This window comes from Hypomesus nipponensis, chromosome 23, assembly GCF_054491055.1.
Source record: "Hypomesus nipponensis isolate SF chromosome 23, ASM5449105v1, whole genome shotgun sequence".
Lineage (NCBI taxonomy): Eukaryota > Metazoa > Chordata > Actinopteri > Osmeriformes > Osmeridae > Hypomesus > Hypomesus nipponensis.
The window spans coordinates 25,292,548-25,315,237 of record NC_140383.1 but is presented as its reverse complement, the minus strand read 5'-3'; the positions used below and the strand labels follow the sequence as shown (position 1 = coordinate 25,315,237).

The 22,690-nt window shown below is 45.4% G+C and overlaps 2 protein-coding genes across 3 annotated transcripts in view; one reads left to right on the top strand and one right to left on the bottom strand.

The window, feature by feature from the left end:
* Positions 1-4,273: 4,273 nt before the first annotated feature.
* Positions 4,274-5,421, bottom strand: rprma (reprimo, TP53 dependent G2 arrest mediator candidate a). The gene has a single exon (XM_084689355.1). It carries the CDS (start codon positions 5,193-5,195, stop codon positions 4,887-4,889), a length of 309 nt encoding a protein of 102 aa, XP_084545481.1. The 5' UTR covers positions 5,196-5,421; the 3' UTR covers positions 4,274-4,886.
* Positions 5,422-9,239: 3,818 nt separating this feature from the next.
* galnt13 (polypeptide N-acetylgalactosaminyltransferase 13) overlaps positions 9,240-22,690 on the top strand; it is a 33,162-nt gene continuing 19,711 nt past the window's right edge. For both annotated transcript variants that reach the window (XM_084689269.1, XM_084689268.1), the window contains exons 1-5: positions 9,240-9,690; positions 13,155-13,430; positions 18,797-18,965; positions 21,683-21,849; positions 22,150-22,357. In XM_084689269.1, the coding sequence (XP_084545395.1) occupies positions 13,289-13,430; positions 18,797-18,965; positions 21,683-21,849; positions 22,150-22,357 (686 nt within the window). In that variant the 5' untranslated portion in view covers positions 9,240-9,690; positions 13,155-13,288. The remainder of the gene's footprint in view (positions 9,691-13,154; positions 13,431-18,796; positions 18,966-21,682; positions 21,850-22,149; positions 22,358-22,690) is intronic.

Below are 22,690 nucleotides of genomic sequence, written 5' to 3'. Positions count from 1 at the left end.
AGACTGGAGACAGGCTAACAGACTGGAGACAGGCTAGCAGACTGGAGACAGGCTAGCAGACTGCAGACTGGAGACAGGCTAACAGACTGGAGACAGACTAACAGACTGGAGACAGGCTAACAGACTGGAGACAGGCTAACAGACTGGAGACAGACTAACAGATTGCAGACAGGCTAACAGACTGGAGACAGGCTAGCAGACTGGAGACAGGCTAGCAGACTGCAGACTGGAGACAGGCTAACAGAATGGAGACAGACTAACAGACTGGAGAAAGGCTAACAGACTGGAGACAGACTAACAGACTGGAGACAGGCTAACAGACTGGAGACAGGCTAGCAGACTGGAGACAGGCTAGCAGACTGCAGACTGGAGACAGGCTAACAGACTGGAGACAGACTAACAGACTGGAGACAGGCTAACAGACTGGAGACAGACTAACAGACTGGAGACAGGCTAACAGACTGGAGACAGGCTAACAGACTGGAGACAGACTAGCACACACACGCACACATATCCACACACACACACACACAGGCACACACACACACACACCTCCCTCTACATGATCTGGCCTCTGAGAGGTGTAGCCTATGCCCCAGTACCAGGAGAGATGACTGGTTCCTGAGAGGTGTAGCCTATGCTGCAGTACCAGGAGAGATGACTGGTCCCTGAGAGATGTAGCCTATGCTGCAGTACCAGGAGAGATGATTGTGTCATGCTGTAATTTGGAGCTGTCAGTGGCAATCCAGCTCATCCACCATACTTCCACCAACCAGCACCACTCTCAGCCAATCAGCACAGAGAGAGCTCCTCTAGTCCCAGGGCCTTTTTTAGCCCATAATCAACACCCTGCAGACACTGTCTGTGGAGCAGCCTGCGTCGCACAGCTGAGCCTGGAGATCTCTGGCCCGCCGCTGGGCTCCGGGCTGAGATGTTTTGTTCTTTATGCAAGATTCTTGTGATTCTTTGTCTTGAGCGTAATCTCACATTAGACAATACAAACGACACCTTATTGGTTGGGGTGAGGACTGCTGTCCTGGTTTATGAACTTGTCCAGAAACCTTTTTATAAATGTTTTTTATTTAAAATCCTATAGCCATCTTTAATGCATTCCAAACACTGTGTTCCATTTAGAGAAAAATATAAAGTTCACAGACGTGGACGTTTGCCGTTGTGTAAACACCATTACTCTGTCCCATCTTTGTTTAGAAACTGAAATCCAGCCGACGGTTCCCGGTAGACTGAGGGAGCAGGCAGTCATAGACCTGGCTGGCGAGTGTGTGTGTTGACAGTAGAAGTGCTGGAGGTACAAATGACGGTCTGGGGCACTTATCCCACTAATCTCTGCGAGCTTTGCTGTGGATTGGAATCTGGTGTGTCTGTCTAGCAACTGTTACCAGAGCAGTAAAGAAAATGTGTCTTACTCATATTGCTGTACTGTTCATCCCAGCAATTGTTTTCCCTCTTTAAAATACAAAGGATTGACGTTAAACTTGTCCAGGATGAGTGTGAATATTTATCTTGTTTGAACAATGGTGTCATGATGCGGATTTGATTTTATCAAAAGTCTAAAACTTCATCAGGTGTGAAACTGGCATAAAGAAACTAGGAAGTAGAAGGCCTTCTGTGTTCCAGGCTGCCACCTGCAATGCAGACGCACACTGGGAGCTCCAGCACGGGGAAAGTGCTTCACTGCGGGATATTAAACTGCCAGTGAGACGATCCTGGGAGTTATTCCCAGCGCTCGTTAATGAAACAATCACACTGTGCTTGGGGAAAACACTCTGAATATCATGCAGCCTGCTGTTTTGACCTAAAACTACTTTCAGCAGCTCCATCACTGCATAATACATGTGGCTGTCAAATGAGCAAGTCCGCGATCAATAAAGTCCTCTATCAATAAAGTCCTCTATCAATAAAGTGGAATTGCTGTGGTTTTGTCTTTCCCCAAACCAGGAGGTGGTGAAATCACTTCCACCAGAGGCTCCACTTTGTTTAAAGCATCATGAAGGAAATGCAAAGCTGCTTTCAATGTTCATTCTATTGCATTCTGTTAAGTTTAATTTATATGGCCCTTTCACAGGCAGTGTCACACAGGGCTTCATAGATGCCCACACAACTGCACCAAAACCAACCTAAAACATTCAAAGATGACAAGGAAAACAATTACAGGAAAACAACCAGTGCAACAATGCAATGCCCTCAAGGAAACGGGGTTATTATCTGTGTTTGAAAGGAAAACTAAATTGGAGACAGTAAAAATAAAACGTCCAACCTTTCTTCCCAGTCTGGGTTGTTAAGGGGCTATAAATGGGATCTCAGTATGAGCCTGTTCACTGATTAGCTATTCAGTGTGATGTTCATGCGTATACATCCTGTCACAGAGTGGTAGAAATAGGTCTGATCTGCAGTCTGCTGTCTGCCCTCGGAGAGACGCGACTTAAAATAAATCAAAATCATTCACTGCTCTAGTATAGGCATAAGTAAAGCTTTAAAAGTAGAGCATAATTACTGAACGTGTTTGTGTGTGGTAACATTTGTTCTAGTTATTTGGGGAATCTCTCTCTCTCTCTTTTATTTTTTATAATTGAATGTATTTATTTAATAACCAGTTGTTTACTCCAGCCACTAACTTATTCAGGGTAATGTAACCATACAAATCTACACAGGTGCTGATCATGCGCCTGGAAAAGGGAGTTCCTCCTGGTGCATCCTCAAGGACAGCAGAACATTACAGGTCCAGTGTTTGGCAGTGCTACTATGTTGCAGACTTTCCTGGCATGTTACTAATTCCAAATACTTTGGGTGCATTTGATTTGGTCCACCCACTGCAATGTGGATGATGAGTGAGTTCTATTAGGGACACCTGTGTTATCACATCTAATCCACATCAACTACTTTCAAGTGATGAATCTCTTCACCCTGGTGCAGCTGTGACAGCTGTGGTGGTCTGTTCAATGTGTGTCTGACTCAGAGGGTTTCAGTTGGTTCGCTGATGCAACACCTTACTGACCAGATGTACCACCCTATGTAACATATACATTATAATAAAAACGCATTCTTTTTTGGGTCACAGGTACAGCAGGTCTGATGGTCGGTCAAGCAGTGACAGGTACAGCAGGTACGAACACTGACCATCCGTCACAACACATGGCAGAGGGTCTTGTCAAATGCAATTCACTAATCTGTGATGGGTTACCAGCTTGGCCTGCCCTCTGGAGCAAACGACTGAACGGGAGCGTTTTGGAGGAATTGAGTCGATGGAAGACAATTTACCTCCGCATGCGGAGCACAGGTGGCCAATCAGAGCCCAGCAGATTGTGCAGGGTCTTGTTCTGGCTGACAGGATGAAGCGTTCTGGAGCTGACAGGATGAAGCGTTCTGGAGCATGGATCTCCCCTGGGGGGAGACCCCAACACAACAGATGCTTTTGCTGAAGGGAAAGAGGACTCAAAATGGTTGAATGCCCACAGGCTAAACTTCCCTAGAGAATATAAAATATAAAATCTAAATAACTGGATGCAAACATGAGATGAGCAAAGGCAGAATATTGACACATTATGACCCCTTATGTCCTACAGCGTACCTAATGACTGAAATGTTATGCGGATGACCTCATACCTTGAAAACCAATGTGAGTGGCTTTTAATTACACATCTGCTGTGCTTTTTAATATTCATGTATGAATCGTGTCGAAGACTGAAACAGTAAAAGGCGATCCCATCCTGAAAAGACTCCCATGAATAGACCTGATTCATGCCCAGGGGCATGGGGGTAGGGCCCAGCCTGCAGTCGGCAAATCGATACGCACTCAGGGTGTGAATCCCATGTGCCCATGACAACACTGCATGTCCTGCTGAGTCCCATACGTGCCACAAACACATCACTTACGTCACAGGATGATCAATATGACCTGTGACCCCGTGAGAGGGCCTTCTCCACAGGAGAGCCTTGCCTCAGGTAGGTTACCCAGGTCTGGTAGTCTGCATGGTGGAAGGCACTACTCTCTGTCACACAATTTATATTTCACACAAGTCAAATGCCACATGTATCATATATAAATGTTACAACAAGAAATATGCAGAAGAACTATAAATTTAAACATAGTTCAATTTTTTTTTTTATATTATGATACGCAACAAGCTTCATGTGTTTAAATGATGTAGTGTCAGGCTTTGTATTGTCAAAGGAACATTTTGAGGGCTTTGTTATTTATGATAATGCTCTGTAAAATAAACCAGCACTGAATTTAAAAGACAGTTTTAATTACAGGATTAATTTATGCCAATTAACAAGATGTACTACTTTATCTCTACCACCCATGCAATTACACACTCTTGAAATGAACAATTTTCATTAGGAAACAGTTGGTTTACAGGTTTAAATACTATTGCATATTGTATGCAAAAACACATACAACGTGCAATTTCAACATTCATCTGCCCCACAATATTCAACACGGCTGCATTTTGCAGTAAAAAGGGCATCTGCCACTATTGTGGCAATAAGCTACTGCGTAACAATATCTGCTACATGAACTCTACACATCCTACAGGGGTGTGTGAATGCGTAACGAATACAAAGAATAAGAGCTTAAATAACACAATTCATGAAGATGTGAATGTTGTTAAAAATTAGGCTTTTTCTCAAACTTCAGTCTCTGAAAAATATTATCATGAAAAACATGTAATTAAGCCACCTGACTGATCCGAATTCCACATTTTTCCTGTTTTCAACAACTGACAATCTTTACACCAGAAAACAGATAAACGTTCGAATGTGATTACTTGACCGTTTTCTTTCCTCTCTTCTCTTGTTGAACTCCTCGTCGGGCGTGTTCGCTCAGGCAGACAGTTTTTATAGCAACTTTGCAAAAGCAGTCTTAATCAATATGCCCCTACAATAACTGCTTCCACTTCTTTAGATGGTCTTCTGTCCGTCACCAAGAAGTTTATCATTCCTTCTGATTTGATCAGAAGGTTGCAGCCCAGAAAGAAGATGCCAAACACCACTGTGAGAGATAACACGCACATCACCGCTATTTGGACCACTCTCATGATAAATAGACTTCTTTCATCCGGCGCTGTCGCCACAAAGCCGTTATCAGTCACCACCGACGAAAAGTTACAGCAAAATATCTCCTCTGTCTTGTTGAACAGCCCACTGTCCGTTTGGTTGAATCCGGTAGAATTCATCTCCACTTCTCAACTTTAAAATGTCACCAATTTGAGCCGCTAAAGAAAAAACTAAACAAAATCCCAGAGAAATTCCTCACAAGTGAAGTAAAAGATGTGTGTGGAAATACAGAAGATTGAATCACCTTTTTCTCAGGTGCGGCTGTTTTCGGGTGTATGAACTTGTTTGACTTCGCATTACTGGATGTTTGTAAGTGCTCTCTTCCAGCTCCAGCGCGCATGTATGGTGTTATAACAACCCTTGGTTGTTATACCTGTTTGGGTGAAACCATTTCACCATGGAGAGAATGGTTGGCCCGCCGATCGTCACCCATTGCCATCAACAGGCGTACAAAGCAATAGCGCCACCGCCAGGCTTGTTTATGAACAGCCAAAAGGAGAGACCGGTAACACACGCAGTATTTATAAAAATAGTTTATTTCAAAAAACATAGACCTCATCTCTGTTAGCCTAAAAGTTGGACACCGTGAATTACAGCCAACACTATTGTAATGAAGGGAGCACTCTCCGAATTCTTTCACTGGCATCTTGTGGAGTTCAGCGTTCAGGAATCTTCTCAAACGCTCAAATTACATATTATTATTAGAAGTGTGAACTTCTCGTATAGTTCAAATGAATAGTAGGCCCAGACAATAAAAAGGAAAGTAGGCCTGGCCTATGTCTCTCCTCTGCAGGGCTCTCAAGTTTTGAAGACAGGCAAGAGTGACTCCCCCCCATTGACAATGACATTATTTTAAAAGTGACCTGTAACATCGACTATGCAAAACACTTTAATGTATTTAGTGCTAATTATTACGCCTATTTGGAAAAGAGATGTTTATAATGTGAGAATATGTCAGTCATCGTGTGATAACGAAAATATGACTAGGCCTAATATACGTAACAGACGTGGGATTGAAAGCTCCGTGAGAGGTATCGGGCCTATGTTAGTCCCGCACTGGGTTCAAACCTACCACCTCTGACATCTCAAGTGCCACCACTACCAACTACGCCAACGAAAAGCTTGCCATCAGTTGACGCGGGTGGCTTTTAATTACCTGAGGAGTGAGTTTCACCAATACACACCGGCGACATCTATGAACTACTTGTTTTTAGCAGGTGTTGTCAGTAAACAGGCTGTAAATATGTTGGATAAGTTACAGACACTCATAAAAAACTGATGCTTTATTAGCTGGGAAACGTTTTCTAACAGCAGTCAAGTTGTCAATGTTTGTGTCAAACAAGTTGTGAATTTGTTGTAACATTAAAACAGGAGATCCTGACTGCTCAAAGTGATGCTTGAGTAGCCTGGCTCTGCCCTCCTACGTACTTCCGCTCAATTTGGATTTTGCTTCTGTACTTGGTCTGGGAGCTCGGCTCTGAATTCGGTTTCCAGAAACACATTTTTTGTAAGTCCAATCAGCGAACAGAGGGAGTGGCTGAGAACGATGACGTTAATGTCGTGCACTAGTTTGAGTAGTTCAGTAATGGCGGCGGAGAAAGATGCGAGCGAAACTATTCTGCGGTTGTGGCAACGCTGCCGTATATCCGTAGGTTAAAGCCAGAGCAAGAACATTCCTTGCTGAGTTTTGTTGGTGGCCATGATGTTGTGGTCCTCCTCCCCACGGGGTTCGGGAAAAGTTAGATTTTCCAGCTACGGCAGCTAGCTTCGTTACAGTAGTGGTGAAGGAGTTGGCTAAGGCGAACGCTTGCGATTGGTTATGGAAAATCAGAGTGGCTCTGGGCAGATCCAATAATTTTAAACTTCAACAGAGGACCCACCTTCAAGGAATTTAACGTTTGTCAATGGAGAGATCCCAGACCCTCTGTACAAATGAAATGTACGAGGGTCTGGTTAGGACCATGCTAAAGCTCGAGCTCCAGTGGTTTGCTTTGTAGGTGAACGAACTTTCCGAAAACTCTGTAGCAGAATCACGTGAAAAATTACAGGATATGCTTTTTTTCCCATTGGTTGTTGCATTAAATCTTGCCCAGATACAATGGTGCTAGTTTACGACTGGCTATTGTGTAGACCCTTTCTTTTTTTGATTGGCTGATAAGTGGCAGGTTCGACTAAGTACTCCAGGGGAGACGTGCTTGATTCCTACCGGTTCCATAGTGAGAGTGGGCGGCCAGAGGAATTTAGGTTGGGTGCTGCGGCATATTAAATATATTATAAATATGTTTTTTCTGCGTGAGAAATACAATGGCTGGCGGCAGGGCGTGACAAAAGACCGAAATGAGTGACTATCACGCTCAATGCGTGACACTTGAGAGCCCTGCGTCTGAGTAGATGTAGCCTATGCTTACAGGCCGCATAATAGCCTTCCCCACGACCACCAATGGACACCTACGTAAGGGATAATGCCCGACGAGGTGTCCAATATCACCTGATAATGGATGATGCGGAGGCGTGAACCGTCCGACGCGCAGCGGAGTCCATTATCAGGTGATATTGGACACTTCGAAGGGCATTATCCCGCTTATACCATGGTCACTTGCCAACAATTTTTTTTTTACAAACATTAATTTATGTTTTCAGGCGTTTTGCAAAAGAAATCTAACGTTTTTTAACGTTAGCCAACTCTGATACCTTATAGTCCGCTCTGCTCATAGAACCAACACCGGCTTTCCCTTTGCTAAGCTATTAGCCCGAAAGCTAACGTTATGCTAGCAAGATTCAGTGGCAATAACATTGTGTACGGTTGACAAAGAGTAAATATAATTTTACAGTATGTTTGACAATAAGATTTGCTAGATGACCAGCCATGTCACTGTCCCAAAATCAATATCAAGATTTTCAAGAACAATATCAGCCATAGATTAGTAGGGCTAGGCTACTAGGCTACAGTATGGCAGCAGCCTGCGTAGCGAGTTGAATAGCAAATGGATGTGAGATGACCGTATCAAAGTTAACATTTTCTCCAAACAGTAATTATAATTTGACAGCATGTTTAACAACAAGTCTAGCCAACTATCGAGCCATGTCATTGTCCCCAAATAAAATCAATATTTTTAAGAAGAAAATAATCGGCCATGTTGCTGCTACTGTTGTGTTGGCCGCAGCCTGTCTGAAGTAGATTGACTAGCGAGGTGAATAGCGAATGGGATGTGAGATGAGCGGTTACGTGACACTGACACACTACATTCGGAAAATAAACAATTTTCAAATAGGTTAAAATAAATATTGAAGTCACTCATTGTTGTAAATACAAGTTAGCTTGATAAAGTCTTTCAAAATTGTAAATGGAGACTTTGACTCCGTCACTGTTGTTAAGGTTACTTATTTCAGATATTTTGTACAAGCTTGAAGCTCCTGTGTAGCCAGCGGAATAATTTAGAACGGTGAAAAGACAGTTTTGCTGCAATGACGCAGTAGGTGTCCGTTATCACCCGATAATGGACACCCCTACAGCCAATCAGAATTGAGTATTCACCCACACCATGGTATAAACAACGTTGTAGCTGTGTCAGCAGATGGCAGTGTTGCACAATTATTGAAGTGAGCTACCACTGGCAGAACTACAAATCTTTCATTCCAATACGTGCTCCTAAATTGGAACGTGATGATGGACACTGTAGTCTTGGATAGATGATGTAGTCCTATTCCACCAACACACTCACTTGAACTGTAGAACTAGATTGCAGAACAAATCTGTATAGCCAATTCACGAGTGTCCCACATATATATTAGTCCACATAATACAACTATTGTTAAAACTAACACATGTAATGTGACATTATGTGCATTACAGAATTAGTTTAAAATGTCATTCAATTAGAAGGTGATTTAAATTGGATGTGATGGAAGATAGGATTAAACGACACATTTAGATAACCAAATTACTTGATTTAAATTATTTCAAATACAAATATAGGACGCCTACAAGAACGAAGACTTTTAGTTGTACTCAACATTTATTGAGAAATAGTTTACATTTACCATGCGCCCGAGACACGGTGTTTTTAGCAGATTTTGTGATCGACACCACTTACAACCAACCACAGAGGAGATATCCAGCGACCCTTGGATCCCAGTGTTTCACGGTAGGTTGTAGCGGAATATTTCGCCTGTCCCCACCGTTATACTTACATTATTCTGTCCGAGAACAGGTGAACAGGCTACATATCTTTTCGCTCCGCATATCAAACATAATGTGAAAGAAAATGAAGACACAGCACCACTCGGTGACAATACGCGTCGGTGGTGTATGTCGGGAAGACAGCATTCCGAAGAGGGACCGATTGCCTATCAATGAGAGTAAATAGGTGTCAGGCTAACAGGAAACATCACAGGGACGTGGAATTATGCGTCTCATTTAGCTACAGCTCCCCCCCATTGAGTGAACCAGTACCTGGCTTGACTTTGCTTCGATGGGATACGTGTGCAGCGAAAAAAAAATTCATGCCATTTCTCATTTTGAATGAGGTTTCCTATTTGTTTTAAAATTCCTATTCAACACGTTGCTGACAAGCAAGACTTCGGCGGGCCATTTATTCACATCATCTTATTACTGTAAGTACGGAGTCTTCGACTCAATTTCACCAGTTGTTTTCATGCTGACAGTAGTCCACAAAATAAGACACGGACTTAGATGCGTGCACGTGTTACTGCATGTGAAACCTTGATGTTTTACATGGAAAGACAGTTCATTTTATCATAGGTTTTTGCATTTAGCCAGTATTTTGGAGCAGTGGTGGCACCTGCCTTAGTCTCTACAAATGAATCACACGCCACGTATTCTAATGATGAAAGTCGTGAATATCTATCATAGATAATGCTATGAAGGTATCTCACTACTCTGACCCACACCCTCCTCTACATCTACTGGTGTTACACAGGAAAAGCCCATTCTGTTGCATCCATTGAAATCAAGCTAATGCGATTCTATAATCTATAGTTTTTCATTTAGTTTGGTCTTTTTCAACTGTGTGTGTCTGCGTTTCTTTCCTTACTGATGAAATGTCTTTCCATCTATGGGAAGAAAGCTATTCATCTCACCCCTACGATATAACCTTAACACCACCTTCACCATGGAAGCACACCTGTTGTGGTGGTGTTGTCTGTAGAGGAACACAGGGCAGTGATTAGCATAAGAGGATCAGTTCATGAGTGCATGATGGTAATCACTCTCCCAACAGCAAATGCCCTCTTTCCGCAGCAGCTTTTATGCTGATTTCCTTATTTTGTTTAAAACCTTAAAACTTAAAAGGCCCAGCCTTTGAGGCCCCTAAGAGCTGTGATGGTGTGGATGTGGCCCCTAAGAGCTGTGATGGTGTGGATGTGGCCCCTAAGAGCTGTGATGGTGTGGATGTGCTCTGAGCCCTTTGAAACAGGTAGGATCTGCTTGTGCATCCTCTACCACTTTACACCCATTGCCCCTCAAGACCACCACCTGCCTGGTGATTAAGACTAAAGTGCCACTAGATCAGAAAGTAGTTTCATGGGAAGTTATTCACCTGTTGAATCCAGAAAAAGATGGAACCAAGAGACAAAAGACATTCACAATATATGTGTTTATTATGCTCGCAAGCAGGAAGACTCTAACCACTACACTAAGTCTCAGAGGTACAAATGACTCCATCTTTCACTGGAGGATGTGTGTTGGCTCAAACACACGGTTGGAACACAACGTGCAGGTCAAAGTATTTCCCCAAACACGGTCAGGGCAACCTTCAGTAGACTTGACATTGTCACGATACACAAACATTGTTTTCCTCAATGCATTTCCAACTGTCAGGCCAGATCCTAACAACCTTTTACCCCCCAGGAGATGGACCTGGTATATTTTCACATTTGCTCAGGGATGAGAGCAAAGCTTAATACATTTCCACAACAATGTAGCACATTTCTTATTCAAAGCAAACCCATCAATAATATTGTTATCACAGTAGCTTCTCAAAGGGCTGGATTGGGAAGTCTAGTAGCTTTGAATAGGAAAACAATATGATAAAACAGATTGATAATCAAATGGGGGGAAAATACCCAGAAAACCATAAATGAAGGTTTCCTACTATCCTGCTCCTTTCTGGTCATTAGCTGCTACAGTCTAGGTGGTGCCAGAAAACATGTTGTAGTGGTCAATATTAATGTCTGGTGTCACAAGGGGAGAGACCATGTCCAGTACCAGCGCAGCGTTTAGCAGGGAGGACATCTTCCTGTGTGCAGATGGCTGATGACCTGATCTGCTGTGAGGCACCAGGAGCCTCGGAGGCCTCCAGCATGGCTGGTGGCATCTAACCCAAACATGGGCTGCAGACACCAAGCAGATGGCAAGAGACAAACGCTATCAAACACTCATACACACTCACAAACACCCCCCCCCCCGCCACACACAAACACACACACACACACTTTACTGGACCACCCGCACACATTCACAGCAGATATTAGCTTGGAATTGAGGGTTGATTAAATGGATTGAAGGGTTCCATGCTGGAGTTAGGGTTAGGAGTACTCCTCTGAGTTCTGCCTGGGTCTGAGTGGGTTCTTTAGAGTGCTGTGAATCTCCTCAAGATGGTGTAATTCAGGCCTGTCCAGCCATGCATCTGGAGATCCCTAACCCTAGCCTCCTGAATGTTGTCACTCCAGCCCCAGTCATCCAGTAGTATTGGAATGAGGTGTGCTGGATGCGAGGGGATAGAGAGCCTACAGGTCGTGCTGGATGAGAGGGGATAGAGAGCCTACAGGTCGTGCTGGATGAGAGGGGATAGAGAGCCTACAGGTCGCTAGGCCCTGGCTGCTGGAGGGCTGGGACAGGTCAAGTAGCAGGTGGGGGTGCTGGGGAGAACGCACACGGAACCTGCAGAGCTTCCGACTTCAGGATGGAAACAGGGATCCATGTGTGGTCTGCCATGGGCCTGTAATCACACAGCTCATCAGGACCGAGCCTCACATTCTTCTGAATGAGACAACAGTGAGTTCAGTAGCTGTGGGCAGGTCCTGTGCTGCACATTCACACTGAACTGGGGGGGGTACATTCAGACATGGAGCGTGTGTGTGTGCGAGTGTGTGTGTTTGTCTCTGTATGTGTGAGAGAGAGGAAGAGAGTTTAATGCCAGCTTTGCGCTGCAGGGGAACAACAAGGAAATGAGAGTCAGACCTTCCCTCCAGGGAGAGCTAGGGGATACAGGAACACCATAGAAGCACGTGGGGAAACAAGACACACACACTTTCAAACACAAGCTTGTGAGCTGCCCGAGGGGATGAGTTCTCAATAGTGCCCTTGGTGGTCCCATGACCAGCCACAGCAGGATTCAGTATTGCAGGTTTGCAAACAGAACAATGGATGCGTTTGAGTTTGTAAACCCCATAACGGATATATGGATCAGATAACAAAGCTAGTAGCCTCTCAGCTGTGAGAACATCAGTGAGCACACAGTGGGTCACATTTCAGTCTCTGTGCTGAGCGACAGCTGCCTGTCTGCCTGCTATTGAGATCATATCTTTACACTGTTCAACGCAGACTAAATCAATGTGCTGTCAATTGTCTCTGTAAGACTCATTTCGTGCTGGGAAAGTCATAAGAGAGAATAAGAGAAAGCAAATCACTGTGTTTTATGCGCAGCTTAGCAAGGAATTCCATTTCATTCCACTGAGAGTTATTTTCCCCACAAATATTCTCTCTGGTGGAAATCTATGTGCCTGGCAGAGGAAGGCAGGAGATGATATCTAGACTGTCCACAGGGAGAATGAGCTTCCTCCTATGCTCCTATTCTCTCATTCCCATTTAAAGAATGCATCTAATACTGCTTGTAAAATGTCCCGTTGCACAACACCCGTAACTTGAATTTAAGACAAAGAAATGTTGATTTGAATCACATCATGCCTCATTGGGATCTTTCTGGCTCCAATTATGCATCCATAAATATGCTCCTATATGAAGGACATACAATGAATGAATTTTCATGGTATTGAAATGCTACAGTTGTATTTCTCTCTTATTGTCCTTCCCTCTCTCGTCCCTCTCGTCTCTGCAGTGGGATGACTTGTCCGTGTGCCCCACCCTTAATCGTCCCCCTACCACCGCTCACCAGCTCCTGAGTTCCTGCCCGCCGGTCCAGGGGCCAGAGTGCTGATTGGGCCCTGAAAGAGCGAGGCTGTCCGGGGGCTGATGAGGAGGTTTGTGTACTGCAAGGTGGTTCTGACCACCTCTCTGGTCTGGGTGCTGGTGGACGTGTTCCTGCTCCTCTACTTCAGCGAGTGTAACAAATGTGACGACAGGAAGGACCGCTCACTGCTGCCAGCTCTCAGAGGTGAGGAACCCCCCTCACACACAACCTGGGCCAGGGGGAAGGAGCCCCCTCACACACAACCTGGGCCAGGGGGAAGGAGCCCCCTCACACACAACCTGGGCCAGGGGGAAGGAGCCCCCTCATTTAGGGCCTGGGCCAGGGGCAGGACTGAATGTTAATGATTATAAATGAATTGATGGATATTGATAAGTAGTAGTGAATTAGGACACAGATACACAAACTCCTACTCTGACCACCGCCATATGATTTTGTATTTCCAAAAATATTGTAACTTTAATCTCATTATTATCACACATCACCCACCTTACAGTGTTGAGAAACTTGTACAAACGGACAGCAAACAATTTGCAGAGTAAATGCAGGAATCAGCAAGCTAGTGTTTCTCTGGCTGAGTGGACTAATAAAAATAAAAGAGTGAGATGGGGAGAGAGAGGGAGAGGGAGGGAGGGAGGGAGGGAGGGAGGGAGGTAGAGAGGTAGAGAGGTAGAGAGGTAGAGAGGTAGAGAGAGAGAGAGAGAGAGAGAGAGAGAGAGAGAGAGAGAGAGAGAGAGAGAGAGAGAGAGAGAGAGAGAGAGAGAGAGAGAGAGAGAGAGAGAGAGAGAGAGAGAGAGAGAGAGAGAGAGAGAGAGAGAGAGGGAGAGGGAGAGGGAGAGGGAGAGGGAGAGGGAGAGGGAGAGGGAGAGGGAGAGAGGGAGAGGGAGGGAGGGAGAAAAAGAGAGAAAGGGAGGGAGAGAGAGAGGTAGAGAAAGAGAGAAAGGGAGGAAGAGACAGAGGGAGAGAGGGAGAGAAAGAGAGGGAGAGAGGGAGGGCTTATCCTTGAGACCCATGTGTTGACCCCTCTGCTCCTGCAAGCTGTTCAGTAGTGAATGAGTGACCGTGGTTAGCTGGATCCTTGCTTAATGAGCCTCAGTTACATGACTGTCATCCTCTGGTTCTCTATTCCCCAGGACGGCCTCTCTAGTAATCAGGTTTACAAGAGGCTCTGTAAGCTGCTTGTAAGGTTCGAATGAGGCAGAAACCTGGAAGTCAGAACAGTACCGAGGACTCTGTTCTCCAATGTAATTACCATCATGCCAAACAATTGCACACAATGCTTAATGCTTTTTGATGGATTGAAATGGTGTAAGCTACCAGAGTATGTGAGGTCTAGGTTGAAGTAATTTAAACATTACTCTTAAACATGATGGTATGAGCTTTTCATGGAATTAAATTGTCAAATGAGGACTGAGTAGCCATTCTGCTTAGAAAAGCAAGGCTTAGCTTCTGCCGGTCTGTCACCAGTTTACTCATTCAGTGTTCTGCTTTCAAAAAGCTGGAATCAATCAACCACGACTGGATTCTATAGTGGCATTAAAGAAAATGTTTTATTACCATGTTGACAAATTCTTTCTTCATGCTTAATTTGGTCTCTGTTTTGAACATGTTTTGACCGCATAAGAGACACGAGACAATGTTGCAAAACTTTCCACAGTTATGGCTCTGTACTTGTTTCTGAGTACTGCAGGATGTGTGCTACCTATCTGTAATGTATGGCAGCCTTTAGAGTAGAGAGCATGTTGATTACAGTTGGCCTTTACATTCCAACATCTGAGTGCTTTTACAGGTCTCCTCACATCTGAGTGCTTCTACAGGTCTCCTCACATCTGAGTGCTTCTACAGGTCTCCTCACATCTGAGTGCTTCTACAGGTCTCCTCACAACAGACCATCTGGGAGGGATCAATTAGTATTCCTCTCATTCCACAATCTCATTTCGACACGTGGTTGAACGATTCGAGGTTGTCCATCCTCAAGTCAATAATGACCTTTTAAAAAACATTTGCCTGCGGTTACAGATTAATTCATGCATGATGTTTGAAATAGCTATCCAGCAGAACGCCACATCTTTATGATCCAGCCCCATAAAATCCCTGTGTTTATGATATCTCCTGTGACGTGTAGTCTTCATGTAAACATTCCTACATTTCCATGACGACCTCAGTGGATTAGAAAAGGGGCCACAGGAGAGAGTACTTGTGACTTTATGATTAGGTCACAACAGATTATTGTGACTCAAATGATGTATGCAGCATTGACATGCTCTAACATGCTTCACAACTCTGGTTCCCTGTCCTGGTTATGCATAACTATTTACGGTAACCAAAGAACTTATATTGACGTGCTTCTATACTCTTTGCGGTACTTACTAACCGAGAGTGAGGTCATGCCGGGAAATATCAGACTGAGGCTTTAACGTATTGACCGAGCGATAGCCGAAGTTTTATATTTCCCGGCATGGCCGAACGGTCGAGGTCAGTAAGTGTTTATTATATGGCATTTTTTGATCCTTTCATTTTGTAAATGGAAAGAAATGGTCATTGTTAATAGAAATCATGTAGTTTTGTTCAGCTCTCAAGTCTTCTCACGACACAATGTGTTTCAGGTGTTGCCAATTACTTGCTAACTTCAAGTTACAATGATCAATAGAAAACAGACAACACTGCTCAGCTAAAATGGCTTTGATTGACAGTAAAGTAACAACACAAGTTATTCAAACTATTGTCTTCATAATCATTTTCAATAACACATTTTTGCTGCTTCTGAATTTCCTCATGGGTATGTCTATCAATATCACTCATTTGGAAGATGACATCAGAGGGCAAAACGGATCCGTATCAGACCGGCGAGGAGGGCAATATGCGGCTGGCATGACGACACATTAGCCAATCAGAACGCTCGTACTGTCGTCCCTCCTCTCAGATACCAGTGGGATCTCTTCCTCTCCAAGCAGCAGAGGCTCCCATATTGTGGTCATGTGATCGCTTCCTTTGAGACAGTGTGATACCATCACATTCCCATTTAAAGAATGCATGTGGACATCTTGACCAATCTCTACTTTCGAAGTTGTCCTTGGATATCAAGCCCTGTCGGGTTGCCATAGTAATGAAGTCAGTTCAACAAATCAAAGGCTGTCGGTGTTGCAGGGGATCAATGCCACATGGCCTGTGTGGTTGTGCTATCGTTCAAAACACGGTCGCAGGAGACGAGTTTACTGTGGCGACCTCACAGAGAATCTCACAGTTACATGTGTAAGTTTGGTGTCTGACAGAACTCAGGGGAGGGGGAGAGGAGGAGGGGAAGGAGGGGGGAGGACAGTGTGGAGGGGGGATGAGAGAAGGGTGGAGGGGGTGGAAGAGGGGAAAGGAAAAGGATGGGGTAAAGATAGGAGGAAGAGTAATCAAGGAAGAGGTGTGGCACAGAGGATAAGGAGAGAGGGGAGGTAGAGGAGGGTGTGTGGAGAGAACTGCTTCCTCTCACACACTCGTCTCCTCCATAACTTCTGGAAAATTCCATTTAGTATCAAAGTGGAGGGTGTATGGAGCATTGGAAACATGATCTGTTAAGTCAATGTGAGCTGCATGCACATCTGTGGGTCCTCCTCCCTGTCTCTCTACAGCAGCCTGGTGCTGAAGACCCTCTCAGCGTGTAGACCAGGCTGAGGAGGGCCCTCAGGAGCTGCCAGTCTAGGATGATGCTGGCGGTTAGAGGCCAAAAAGAAAACTGCTTTGGAAGGACAGAAATGTACTGGGGAGATCTGCCTGCGTAGTAACCAGACATTCACTGTCACACAATTCTGAAGTTAGGATGGATGGATCAAACTTGCTATCTTTCAGTCTCATGCATCATAGCTTTCTGAAGCTAAGATGGATGGATGAATGAATGGATTCAACGTTTTATCTACCTTTCAGTCTCTCACAATCAAACCACAGTATTCTCATTTATCAGGCCCTTCTGCCATGAATCCATAATCAGGAATCATATAAGCCCCAAGGTCTAGCATATACACAGTCTACACTATCACTCCACTTTCCACGTGGGAGGGAGAGAACAGAAAACGTGTCTTTTTTGTTTGACACTCAGATTTGAAGCAGCCATACTGAAGCAGCCATACTGAAGTAGCCATACTGAAGCAGCCATACTGAAGCAGCCATACTGAAGCAGCCATACTGAAGCAGCCATACTTCTCTATGTCATGCGGCATACATGCGAGTGTGTGTGATTGTGAAAGTGAGTGTATGATTGAGTGTGAGTGCTTGTGTGTAAGTGTGGGTGTGATTGTGAGGAGTGTGTAGGTGTGGAGTGTGTAGGTGTGGAGTGTGTAGGTGTGGAGTGTGTATGTGTGGAGTGTGTAGGTGAGTGTGTAGGTGAGTGTGTAGGTGAGGAGTGTGTATGTGTGGAGTGTGTAGGTGAGTGTGTAGGTGTGTGTGTAGGTGAGGAGTGTGGCTGGAGGGTCATCTCCAGGGGAGGCCGTAGCGTTGAGTGGGACCAGGGAATTGGACTGGACACCCTGGCAGTGAGTGAATGTTATCTTGGGAGGTGATGGTCATCATGTATAATACATGCTGCTCATGTGAGGGTCAGGGTGAGAGTGAGAGGCTGAGCTGTTCCAGGGCTGACACATCCCAGGCTGCTTCTACAGAGGCTCAGGGAATGTGGTGGTGGGTGGTATCTTAAACCCCCCACTTTCTGGGTTTTACCCAAGAACACAAAGCGGAAGGCTGGATAGTTGAAACATAATCTTCAACTCTTCCTTTTTGCAGCAACACTAGGGGGTGGAGGGGGGAGAAAGTAAACAGAAAGTCTTTGTACTATCATTTACATGACCGGGACTGTGTATGACTCCATGTCTGGCGTCAAGGGAACATTCCAGCAACTCCATGCCATCTGTCCTTTTGTTCCCCTGTTCAAAAAATTAAGATTCATACATGTTTATTGTATGCACCTTCCTGCCACAGTAAATTCTGTGTTTGTGAAAACTTACATGGCAATCAAATAAAAATTATTATATTTTTTTTAATCTCCTGATTCTGAAGTGTAGGCCTCCTAAAAGATGTTTCCTGTCCTGGCTATGTCTCCGTGGCTGTGGTGTAGTTAGTGTGCTAGTTTTTCTCACGGTAACATATTATACAACACAATATGGTGATGAAGACATGAGGGTACATGGACAGTGGGAACCCTTGGAGGGTCAGTCCCCCTCAGTGTCCTGCTGTCAGGTTGTGGCCCCGGGCCCTGCCTCAGTGTCCTGCGCCTTAAGATGTGAGAGGAATGTACTGGAACTTCTTGCTCTTTCAAACCCATGTTGTCTTCTATGTTCTCTTCTCACAATAGAGCATGATTCACCCATCTTGAGTTTTTGTTGAGTGTCTTGGCTTTCTGTGAGACCTTGATGGATAGATACAATACCATTTTATTTTGACCCTGCTGAGTTTAGAAGTTTCTGTGTGACTGTGTGTGACCTTCACCTCTCAGGCAGCAGGAAATACAACAGAGGAATACACGCCGTACTGTAGCTGTGTGTGAGAAGTTTATCTGTGTCGTGTCGTTCCAGCTGTCATATCACGAGGCCATGAAGGCCCCGGGGAGATGGGAAAAGCCGTGGTCATCTCCAAGGACGACCAAGAGAAAATGAAAGAGCTCTTCAAGGTCAACCAGTTCAACCTGATGGCCAGTGACATGATTGCCCTGAACAGGACCTTGCCGGATGTGCGTCTGGATGGGTGAGTGGGTATTTTCTGCTCCCCAGGTCCACACACAGACACCCCACCAGACACACTCTAAGCAGTCATCTTAAGAAGGCTCCTTCACACTCAGACCAGGCTCCTGCTATGACCAGAAGTGTCTAACGTTAAAGAGCTGTGGATGTTGAGACTCTGGGACAGCTCTTGTGTGGTGGGGTAGAGGTGCTTGTTTACGCTCTCACAAGATCCACTTCAGCTGGATATGAGAAGCCTGAGGGACGCTTGTGTGACATAGGAGCCCTCGTACCCTGCGGAGGCTCTGTTAACACTCTGTTAGTGTAATAGTGTAATAACCCCCCCTTCCTAGTATATCTGAATACAGCAATACAGCACTTTAAATACACTTTTCATACCAATACCTCTACCCAGACTGGTTAACTGTAGTTTGTATTGAGGAGTCATTGTGTGTGTTACATAACCCTCACACACCCTTGCACACTTTCATACACCTTTACACACCCTCACACACTCTCACACTCACTCACAAACCCTCACTACACCCTCAACACCTTCACTACACCCTCACACACTCCCTCACACTCCCTCACACTTCCCCACACACCTTCACACACACTCCCTCACACACCCAGGGACAGACAGACACACAGACAGAAAGTTGGAGAGAGAGACAGATACAGGGAGAGAGATACAGAGAGAGGAAGAGACGAAGAGAAGTTGGAGAGAGAATGTAGGGTTAGTATAGCTAGAGTTCAGCACTGTGGCCAGCCAGCTTGTCATCTAAGAGGAACAAGACTTTGAGACAACCCCTGACCCCTGTGCTGTTAGACATGGTGGTGGGCCAGCTAACGCTGCAGTCCTGCCTAGTTCGCCCCCCCCCTTCTCCCCCCCCGCCCCTACTCCACCCTGCAGTAACCTTCCCTGACTGCCTCACCTCCTCCATTCAATTCTCCTGCTCCAATACCAGGCGTGCACCTAATCCTTTATTTAGTACCACACTTGATGGCTAAAGGCCTGGGTTCCTTAGTTACTGGATCTTGGAGAAGGGGGTGGGAGGACTAGCAAAGACGTCCCACTGTGCAGAGGAAGTGCTGACTGGGTTGTCAGCCTTGAAGTTTATTTCTAGGAGTGTGCAGGTCGGTGTGATGCTGTCATACTCCACCATCACGGCACAGCAGTAGTGCACCATCACTGCTTCTACAATCCTGCTTCTACTGCTCTATTTCTCTGTACTGTTCTCTTCTGTATTCTACTGTAGTCTACTTTGACTTGTCTCTGCTCTAACATACTCTATTATACTCTGCTGTAATCTACTCTAATGTCCTATACTCCACTCTCATCTACTCTGCTCCTGTATACTTTACTCTCATATTCTCTATTCTACACAACTATTCTCTACTGTAATATACTGTACTCTACTGTACTATACTCTACTGTGCTCTACCTTGACTCTATCCTGCTGTACTCTACTGTACTATACTCTACTGTGCTCTACCTTGACTCTCTCCTGCTGTACTCTACTCAGCTGTGCTCTACCTTGACTCTCTCCTGCTGTACTCTACTGTACTATACTCTACTGTGCTCTACCTTGACTCTGTCCTGCTGTACTCTACTGTACTATACTCTACTGTGCTCTACCTTGACTCTCTCCTGCTGTACTCTACTCAGCTGTGCTCTACCTTGACTCTATCCTGCTGTACTCTACTCAGCTGTGCTCTACCTTGACTCTCTCCTGCTGTACTCTACTCAGCTGTGCTCTACCTTGACTTTCTCCTGCTGTACTCTACTCAGCTGTGCTCTACCTTGACTCTCTCCTGCTGTACTCTACTCAGCTGTGCTCTACCTTGACTCTATCCTGCTGTACTCTACTCAGCTGTGCTCTACCTTGACTCTATCCTGCTGTACTCTACTCAGCTGTGCTCTACCATGACTCTATCCTGCTGTACTCTACTGTACTATACTCTACTGTGCTCTACCTTGACTCTGTCCTGCTGTACTCTACTGTACTATACTCTACTGTGCTCTACCTTGACTTTCTCCTGCTGTACTCTACTCAGCTGTGCTCTACCTTGACTCTATCCGGCTGTACTCTACTCAGCTGTGCTCTACCATGACTCTATCCTGCTGTACTCTACTGTACTATACTCTACTGTGCTCTACCTTGACTCTCTCCTGCTGTACTCTACTCAGCTGTCCTCTACCTTGACTCTATCCTGCTGTACTCTACTCAGCTGTGCTCTACCTTGACTCTATCCTGCTGTACTCTACTGTACTATACTCTACTGTGCTCTACCTTGACTCTCTCCTGCTGTACTCTACTTAGCTGCGCTCTTCCTTGACTCTATCCTGCTGTACTCTACTCAGCTGTGCTCTACCTTGACTCTCTCCTGCTGTACTCTACTCAGCTGTGCTCTACCTTGACTATCCTGCTGTACTCTTCTGTACTATACTCTACTGTGCTCTACCGTGACTCTATCCTGCTGTACTCTACTCAGCTGTGCTCTACCGTGACTCTATCCTGCTGTACTCTACTGTACTATACTCTACTGTGCTCTACCTTGACTATCCTGCTGTACTCTACTGTACTATACTCTACTGGGCTCTACCGTGACTCTATCCTGCTGTACTCTACTGTACTATACTCTACTGTGCTCTACCGTGACTCTATCTTGCTGTACTCTACTGTACTATACTCTACTGTGCTCTACCGTGACTCTGTCCTGCTGTACTCTACTCAGCTGCAAGGCGAAGGTGTACCCTGATGACCTCCCCACAACCAGCATCGTCATAGTGTTCCACAACGAGGCGTGGAGCACCCTCCTGCGCACCGTGCACAGCGCCATCAGCCGCTCGCCGCGCCACCTGCTGCTGGAGATCCTGCTGGTGGACGACGCCAGCGAGAGAGGTGGGGGGGGGGCACTGGGGGGGTTAGATTGACTGTCATCTAAGGGCTGAATACACGCAGTATGCATGCTGTATACACACTGTTGCATTTGTGATGACTGAAAGCATTGTTTGATCAGTACCAACAGAGGGAATAAGTGTATGATAAGTGTATATGCTGGGTCTAACTGAGTGCTCCGATGCTCCCCTGGGGTTAGGGTTAGCGAAGCAGAGCCCAGCCTGAATCACTACTGAACTTCCTGCCTGCCGGTGCATCCATACTGAGCTAGAATGATGTTGTCCTCATCTTTTCCCTTCCCAGACTTCCTGAAGCAGAAGCTGGAGGACTACGTGGGCTCCCTGGAGGTGCCCACGCGGGTCCTGAGAATGGGGCAGCGCTCGGGGCTGATCAGGGCGCGGCTCCGCGGGGCGGCGGCCACACGCGGACAGGTCATCACCTTCCTGGACGCCCACTGTGAGTGCACCACTGGCTGGCTGGAGCCCCTGCTGGCCAGGATCAAGGAAGAAAGGTAGGCTCACTGCTCTCGTTCCTTTCAATGACATTCAATTATATTCAGTTCTATTTCATTCCTTTCATAGAGAGTTCACTTCAATTAATTGGTGGCCAAGCTGCGAAGCGGCGAAGCCACTTAAGTGTCTACCTTTTCTTACTATTATTATTACTATAAACCATCTTCCTCTCCCATTGGAGTCTATGGCAGCCCCTAGAACCGCATGGTAACAAGTTGTGAAATTTGGCACACTCATTAAGCACAATCCCTTCTTTAGATTCACCAAGTTTTATGTCTCCCATTCGAGCACTCTAGCGCCACCAACGGGTCAAAGAGACGAGTTCAACACAC

Coding starts and splice junctions, on each gene's coding strand:
- rprma (XM_084689355.1), bottom strand. CDS start 5,195: ATGAATTCTACCGGATTCAACCAAACGGACAGTGGGCTGTTCAACAAG.